The sequence below is a fragment of the Gossypium hirsutum genome, chromosome A08 (genome assembly GCF_007990345.1).
Source record: "Gossypium hirsutum isolate 1008001.06 chromosome A08, Gossypium_hirsutum_v2.1, whole genome shotgun sequence".
NCBI lineage: Eukaryota > Viridiplantae > Streptophyta > Magnoliopsida > Malvales > Malvaceae > Gossypium > Gossypium hirsutum.
The window spans coordinates 1,025,153-1,033,999 of NC_053431.1; the positions used below are offsets into that span (position 1 = coordinate 1,025,153).

The window sequence follows — 8,847 nt, forward strand, 5'->3', positions numbered from 1 at the left end:
GTATCAAATTCGGCCCCTCCAAAGAAATTATAGCTTCGCCCTTAGTTGAGGTATCGGTTCAAAGAATAATTTTAAATTGATTAGATTAAAAATCGATACAAATCAATTGAACGAACTAAAAAACTGATTAAATCAATAATTAAATAATTGAATCAAGTTTTCTTAATATTTTTTAATTATTTTTAATTAAATCAATTAACTCAACGAACTGATGACATGAATGATTCTGACTACCGGTCCAATAAAAGAATTGGGCGGTTTCATTACCAAAGAGAGAAGAACAAGGTATGGATTTTTTTGTCATATTGTTTTTACGAAACACGAGGTTTATGCTTCTACCGTTTTCATGATTTTTGTGTAGTAGTGGATTATGATCCTCTGTGTCTGTGCTGCATGCATTTTCTTGTGGGCCCCAATCATGGTGATGGTGACGTACAGTGGAGGATGGGTGGTGGAAAAGTGGGGCCCCCTCCTCCAATCCCCCATTGGACCCCACTGTATAGTTGCATCCAACCGAGCAAAAGGGTCCCACAAAACAACAACAAAGAAATCAAGCAGCATAACTAAAGCTATTGTAATCTAAAACATTTTAGTTTAATATAACATTTAGTCCTTTAATTGATAACCTTTTTCATATTAGTATTGAAACTTGGCAGATTTTTCCAGTTTGATCCTTAAATTCAGATTCCATTAAGATGCATGCCGTGTCACATTTTATCCCTAAAAATATTATCGAATTTTAAAAAATATAATGACTAAGAATAATTCAATAATATACATGAATTAAATCTATAATTTTACATATAGCACATGGCTAATACCAAAATTGCTATTGTTCAGGTTACCACTAAAAATTTAAAAAATATAAGAATTAAAATTAACCAAAATAAAATATAAATATTAATCCACAACTTTCGCATAATATAAGGACTAAAAGTAAAATTTAACCAAACAATAACTTATAAACATAAATAAAAATAAAAATTTTATTTTTCCTTATTTCAAATAGGGGTAAGGGGGGGGGGGTGTCTTTGCTTTATATATATTAAAGGGTTGCCCTTATTTTCTCTTCACTTTCACTTTTGCTTTTGCATGCCTTTGAGTTTATCATTACCAAACACAACCCCATATCTCCTCCTCCTCCTCCTCTTCTTCTGCTACTGCAGTTCTTAGTTCAAAGAACCCCCCAAAGAGTGTTAGAATTCTTCTAGCAGTGTGTTGGGTTTTGTTTTTTGTTTTTTTTTTCTCAGTTTCACTTTCTTTTTTGTTGCATGGATGGATCCTTCAAGCAGACAATACCAGGTACATATATATATGTATATATATACATATAAAAAAGTTTTAGTTTTAGTTTCAAGTTCATGTTTTTTTTTTGGGGTCATGGTTCTTTTGATTTGATTTTAGATTGGAACATGTTTTAGTCTTTGTTTTTTTTTTATTATTATTTATAATTTTAAGTTTTAGTTTGAATGTTCTGATTAGCTTCATTTGGGTTTTAATTGATTAATTTTTTTTAAAACCCTTTTTTTGTTAGTGAATTATAGAGAAAAAAAAATTCAAAATAATCCTCAAATTTTCTCCTTTGATGACCCCACTAATGACACCAAAATCCCCATCATTTTTATCTATCATCCAATGTCACAAAACATGCATTAAATGAATCAAAATATCAAAATGTGCTTTTAAGCCCTTGAAATTTTCATAATTTTAAAATTTTTAGTCCTTTTACTTCTCTTCTAAGGGATTCAGTCCCTATATTTTTCGAGTTTAAGATTGTAAGCTAAATTGTTAGTATAAATTTTTTATAAAAAAATTATATTCCAATGAGTATTTTTTTAATTTTTTTTAATTTCAAAATGTAATAAAAAGAATTTTAATAATCTTAATAATAAAAGAAAAATAAAGGATTTTATTAGACATCTAAATAAACTGAGTTTAAATGTTGTCATCCTCGTTTCTCGTAAAAGAAAAAAATTGGACTAAGATTATATTTTGTAGGAGATGCCTAATCCTACATTGGGAAACATGATGGTTAGCACCAAAGGAAATGAACAACAAGAGAGGAAACCAAGGCCACAACCAGAACAAGCATTAAAATGCCCAAGATGTGATTCAACCAACACCAAGTTTTGTTATTACAACAATTATAGCCTTTCACAGCCAAGGTATTTTTGTAAGTCATGTAGGAGATATTGGACCAAAGGTGGCACATTGAGGAATGTTCCAGTGGGTGGAGGGTGTAGGAAAAACAGAAGATCATCATCATCATCATCAACATCATCAAAAAGGAGTCAAGATCAACTATTTATGTCATCCAATACCAACCTCCCACCAGTTGATACTAGTGAACTCTCCTTAGCCATTGCTAGGCTCCAAAAGCAAGCCAATGTTCACTTAGGGTTCGACGAAAATGAACTCCCCGTTCTCGGAAACCCTAACAGCTTCGGCCTTCTCGGTAACCAGAACCATTTCCAGGGTTTTTATAATTATGGGTTCGAAAACAGCGGTGGGGAAACGATGATGTTACCGTACAACAATGACGAAGAAATCATCAGTGATGCAACGATAAGGACGACATCGAATGGTATGGTAGCGGCGATGAAACAAGAGGTTGTTAGTGATGGTAACAAAAGTGATGAGAATCAAAATCAATGGGGTCTCCAATGGCAACTCAATGGTGACCATGGGAATAATTATTATAACATGGTTGATTTTGACTCGGTGAGAGAAAATTGGAGTGGACTCAGTTCAACTTGGCACGGACTTCTTAATAGTCCTTTGATGTAGAACAGTGGAAGTGAACAAGTGTTAGGACATTTGGGTTAATTCCAAGAATGGTCCTTAGTACTTTCCTTTTCCTTTTGTTTTTTTTTATTTTTCTTTTTATTTCTCCCTATTATTGGTTGACAAAACTAATGATATTTTGCATGAATTTTGGAGCTATTTTTAAAAGAAGAGATATTTGGGGGTCTAATTCTGTAATTTTCTTATAGTTGGGTATTGAAAGCTGTTGTTGTTTCCTAGATATTATATTATATCACCATTGCTTCTTGGTCACTTTCATGTTGATTCTAGGAATGTAACAGCATATTGTTTATTTGATTATGACCCGAAATTAAAAACTCGATTTGCTTAATCTTCACATAAACTTGCTTTAATCGATTTGAATAAAAAATTTCGAATCATTCAAACACAATGGTCTGAACTCAAAACAACAAAAAATCTTAACCATTCGAACAAATAACTTAAGATGAACTAAATTTGAAATGATTAAAATCCGAAATGACTCAAACCTGTAATGTTCTAATCGAAGAAACCTTGAGCCTTAGACTAGAATGGACCAAACCATAAATGGCATAAACTCAAAATTGAACCAAAAATTTTAAAACCCAAACTAATATGACAAGATAAAAATCTAATTGAATGATTGAAATTGGAAGAGAGAAATTATTGGGGAAAAAAAGAATTCGTACCAAAAACACAATCACAAATCCTTTTATTTTTTTTAGTGAATTACAATAAGAGACAAAGTCATAACAGTAACGCAACTTCCGCGATTCGAATTTAGCTTTATATTTATTGTTTAACAAATATGTCTTGGACTGGCCCAAAATAATGAAAGAAATTATTCATGGACTTTCTCAATTTGGGCTCACCAATGGCACACTTGATATATAAGTGAAAATATATGAAAAAAATTGGTTAAAGTACCTAGGAGGTCCCTATATGATAGGGACTGGATCAAATTAGTTCATCTATTATTATGTGGATCAATTTTGTCCCTATACTGTTAAAAAGAATCAAATAAGTAATAGGATTAACATTTTTCGTTTAAAAAATATCTTAAATTTTTTTTTTCATTTGCATTTCAATTCCAAACAAAAGATTTTATTTATAAAACTATAAAAACTTTAAAAATATTAACTCTGTTAAACAGTAAATGATATATTTTTAAACAGTAAATGTTACCTCTATACTAATTTGACTTTATTTGATCATTTTTAATAGTAGAGGGACTAATCTAATCTAATCTCTATAATTTAAGGACCTTTCAAATATATTCACCGAAAAATATTAAGAAAACATGAATAAGAAAAAAATTATCGAGTGGTGCCTGAAAGGCCCCTCTATTATAAGGACATAGTCAAATTAATCCCACTACTGTTAAATGGATTAATTCAGTCCTTATATTTTTAAAAAGAATCAAATAAGGTAAAATTAGAATATAGTTAACATTTACCGTTTGAAAAATATGATCTACTGTTTAATAAAGTTAATATTTTTAATTTTTTTTTATGGTTCAATTAACAAATAAAATTGGCTTTTAAAACTATACACAACTTCCTACTTGGAATTATTGACTAAAAAAATTGTTATTGAAATTGGACGAGATTAATCTATTGAGGTAATTGAATCGAGAATTTGTGACCTAAATATGATACACTAAATGAAATAATTCAGAAACTCGATTTAATTGATAAAAATTAAATTTTCGAGAATTTTAAAAGTTTAAAGAGTCGTTGTTATAAACTATTAGGGGTTAGAAAAAAATAAGATTTTATATGACTTAATTGTAGCAATTAACAAATAGTAATCTTATACACATATCACCCATGTATTATAAACAATTAATTTTACAATTGTAATAAAAGCACCAATTAATTTTTATATGAAGTTTTAATAAATATATTTATTACAATATTTTTTCACCTATATCGTAAGTGTATAACAAATCTAATATATATTTAAATCCAGCGTATCATTCTATCTAATACAAGGGGAGTTTTTCTTAATAGAGACTTGGTTGATTGTAGTTGAGAAGGGTTGACTCTTTCAAAAGAAGTCTTCAAAGTGTCAATCCTCGCGCAACCAATTAGATCCACAAAATCAAGGGTATTGTATGTTGGAAAAAAATCCAGTTCGAAAACGGTTTTCTTGCATAGCGGAAAATTATAATTTTGAAAATTGAGCCGGTTTATGATATTTACAGCAATAAATCATTTACCGTAATTATACCTATATTTTCGGCTTGACGGATCCTTGTCGTTCCTGACATTCAACCGAATGGTCTTCTTTGTTATTCTCGTACCACGAATTGCTTCAAGTGTGGGCTCGAACGAATTCGAATAAAATATACTAGGGTTTGTCGTCCCGTATATTTAGTATGAGGGGATTTTAGGCCTCTCTTATATCAGATCCAATTATAAGTATTTCTTAGACTTTTAACCTAGTACTTTATAATTAAATCCAACCTAATACTTATTTTTCCATTTTCCAAAATAAACATCATAAATTAATTTAAATAAATTAATAAATTTTTCAATTAAATAAATTTCTCAACTCGATTCTAATTCTGTTAAAATCATTGCAACTTCACCGTAAAAGAATCTATGAGAATATATATTTAATATTTCTACATTCAATGGATTCACAATGACCAATTAATTTAATTCTATTTTTAAACTTCAATTATTTAATTAAAAAATAAATCAGAAAACCATAAATTAATTTTTCAAGTCATTTCCATTTAGAGAAAATCACATTCATTTCCGAATGTTTTTCATTTCTCTAACTTTACCATTTCTATCCATTTATGTTCATTTGATTCAACATGCAATTCATTTTCGGTTTCAACGAGCTAGCGAATTGACCAATTGAACATATGTGATTAGGGCTCAAATGATTTATAATTAAATTCCAACTTTTCGCCTATTAATTCTAAACTTATTTAGTCACGAAGTTATTCCATTATAGTATTATAAATGAGTTCTCCCTAATAACATTTCATTATGAAAGCAACTCGATCAATACTCATCTAATTACCTTGTCATAAGTGTGTTGCCATTATAGGATACCCTTAATCTCTTTGGGATAAATCCATTCTCCCAATATGATCCTATTTTATCTTATGATAACCATTACATCTTCTTTCAGGAAAAATCAATTACTATTAAATAGTAATCTAGTTATTCATCATAAAGATGAACGATTCGTAACCACGTTTACTTTTCATCTGCCATGTAATGCCAATGAGAGGATATCATTTACCCATATCTCTGGGTATGAATTTCACTATTGTGATTGATGCTACATACCGCAGAAGTCATATACCCAACGCATTAGCTTTCGGTTCTTTATTTATTTGAGCTCATCCTTTTACTTACATTAAAATATGCGAGTCATGCATACATAGTGCGTCATCCACTCAGGATTAAGGTATGCCACACTCTGAATGTCATAAATGAATAAATCCATAAATAGATTCAAAATTTATTCTTTTTGGGTCTAGTTCGATCTGCTGCCAATCTAGTTAGTTGCATCTATATTTCTATTTTTTGGGAGTTATCCGTTCTTATGCCCAAGACAAGACATCTCCCTAATTGGACTTGATAACGACATTTTTTTTTCAATTGGTTTGCTCATTTTTTATTAGACTAAGGACATGTTTAGGTTCGTCTACTAATATAAGTTGTCTTTTCGTATTACGATCCGACCACGTAATACCGCTTAGTATTAGTTAAACATTAGACAATTAATGAGCTAATATTTGCTTTACATGCAAAAATCACGCGAGGATAATATACAAAGAGTGTTAATGTAATTCGTGAATAATATTATTAACCAATCTATTCAAAAAAATTACAAGTATACATAGACAAAAATACTATATTTAGGGCACCAAATCCAACATTGTACCCGTATTAAGATTTTATCCCTAGCTTCTGCGAAGAGTTGTGCATGGTTCACATAGCTTAGGTGATACGATGCTTGCAAGTCTGTTGCCTTAAGCCAAGATTAGTGGCTCAAATCGCCTTGCACGCATTCTCCATAATTAATATTACGCACGATACTAACCCTACTTTCATGAGCTTTTGTAGGTCGTCTCTTCTCCAATAGGGGCGTCATCCTCTATGAATCATACACAACTCTCCACAAAAACTAAAGACAAACCCCCAACATGGGGACAATACCTTCAATTGTTGAGGGTCCAATCAATTACTCGACAGATAACACTTTAAATACGTATCCTAAATGAGTCGAGCCTGTAACGGCCCAAATTTCAGTGGTGTCGGAATAGTGATGTGCGATCTCTAAATCCGACATGTGAGTTTAGATATTAGTAAGTAAAAGTTAAGTGTGATTTTAGAAATGTTTTTGAATTAGTGAAATTGTGAATTAAAGGAAATTTTTAGATAAAATGAGATAAAAACGAGGTATCGAGACCTCTAATTCTTAAACCGAGGCATAAATATTTTTATAAATATTTATGGAATGTTACTAAGTTAGTATTAAAGTTTTGTTACGAAATTTTAACATTTCAGTAGACAATTGAATAAAAAGGACTAAATTGAATAAGATGTAAAACTGTGGGAAGTGATTGAATAGATTAAATAATAAATAAGAGGGACTTAAAGAGAAATTTGATCCAAAATAAAATAGGCTGAACGATTAGGTAAATATTAGCTGAGAAATGGTGTGAACTAAGGGTAAATTGGTAATTTAGTTGAAATTGAATAGTTAAAAATTGGATTAAATTAGGAAATCTAGAGTTTTCTTTGTTTTCTTCATCCTCTCCAGAAAAAACACCATTGAAGGGTTCTTTTAAGCTGTTCTCTTATATTTTGACAACAAGTTAGCTCAATTTTTTATTATTTCTTGTAATTTTTATATTTTAAAGACTTTTTACAACTAGGTCCACTTGTTTAAGTCATTAGTTTTTGATTTCATAGGTAATTTTGAAAGTTTTCATGAATAAGTGCTGAAATTTTATGGTTATTTATCATGGAATCGGGGTTTTAATTTTATTATATGATGATTTTATGAAGAGATTTTTTATAGGAATTGATTTTTAAGATCTAATTGTGAAAGTTGTTGAAATTAGAGTTTTGTGTTGAAAAATGTTAAAGGCTTTGAAGTAGTTTATAATGTCTTGATAAAGTGTTATTTGAGAGGAATTAGCTCAATTGATGAATGCAAGGACTAAATTGTAAAAAATGAAAAGTTTAGGGTAATAGTGTAATTTTGAAAATTAAAGGGCATAAATTGTGAAGTAGAATAGAATTGAAATAGATGCTAATGAAGGAATTATTTTATAATTATAGATCAAGAAAACGATCATGGAAAGGAGAAATTGCAAGAATAGTCCCTAAATTTCTACGACTTTTGCAAATTAGCTCAGGTAAGTTCATATGGCTAAGTTAAATGTTTTGGTAGGTAAATTTCATACATGTCAGTATATTATGGTATAAAATGTCATTAAACCGTGATAATTATGAAATAATATTTGAGTAAAAATGCAAATTAAGTGGGACGATGGAATTGGGTACTTTCATTTTGTGTTCAAGATGAATTGACAGAAAAGACCATGGTTAGATCATGAAAGCATGTGACATGTGCTCCCATATAAGACCATAGCTAGACTATGGCATCGGTGTGATAAGATATGTGCTTCTATGTAAGACCATAGCTGGGTTATGGCATCGGTGAGATTTGATTATGTGCTTCCATATAAGACCATTCTGGGATATGGCGTCGGTGATATATGTGCTTCTGTGTAAGACCATATCCATATCTAGGATATGGTATCAGTGTGATTTGTGATCCGTGTAAGACCATGGTTGGGCTATGGCTTCGGTGTGTGACATGTGACTATGTGCAAGACCATAGTTTTACTATGGCATTGTGATAACGAAGTACTCAATTCCGTAATTGTTCTCTAAATTGGATAAAAAAGGTAAGTGATAAATGGGCCCAATAGAATTAAAAAAAATTGTTATTATGTGACATTGAATCTAAATAAGTGAACTTATCATTGATTTTGTGATTGACAGGAGGAATTAGTGAATT

The 8,847-nt window shown here is 30.4% G+C and overlaps 1 protein-coding gene across 1 annotated transcript; it reads left to right on the top strand.

The window, feature by feature from the left end:
* Positions 1-1,026: 1,026 nt before the first annotated feature.
* On the top strand, positions 1,027-3,057 carry LOC107949060 (dof zinc finger protein DOF2.1). The gene is made up of 2 exons (XM_016883771.2): positions 1,027-1,302; positions 1,999-3,057. The coding sequence occupies exons 1-2, from the start codon at positions 1,276-1,278 to the stop codon at positions 2,785-2,787; spliced, it is 816 nt and encodes a 271-aa protein (XP_016739260.2). The 5' UTR covers positions 1,027-1,275; the 3' UTR covers positions 2,788-3,057.
* Positions 3,058-8,847: the final 5,790 nt, after the last annotated feature.

Excerpts from the sequence above, each read along its gene's own strand:
- LOC107949060 (XM_016883771.2), top strand. The coding sequence starts at position 1,276 with ATGGATCCTTCAAGCAGACAATACCAG. Across the intron at positions 1,303-1,998 it reads CTTCAAGCAGACAATACCAG|GAGATGCCTAATCCTACATT; the intron begins GTACATATATAT and ends TATATTTTGTAG.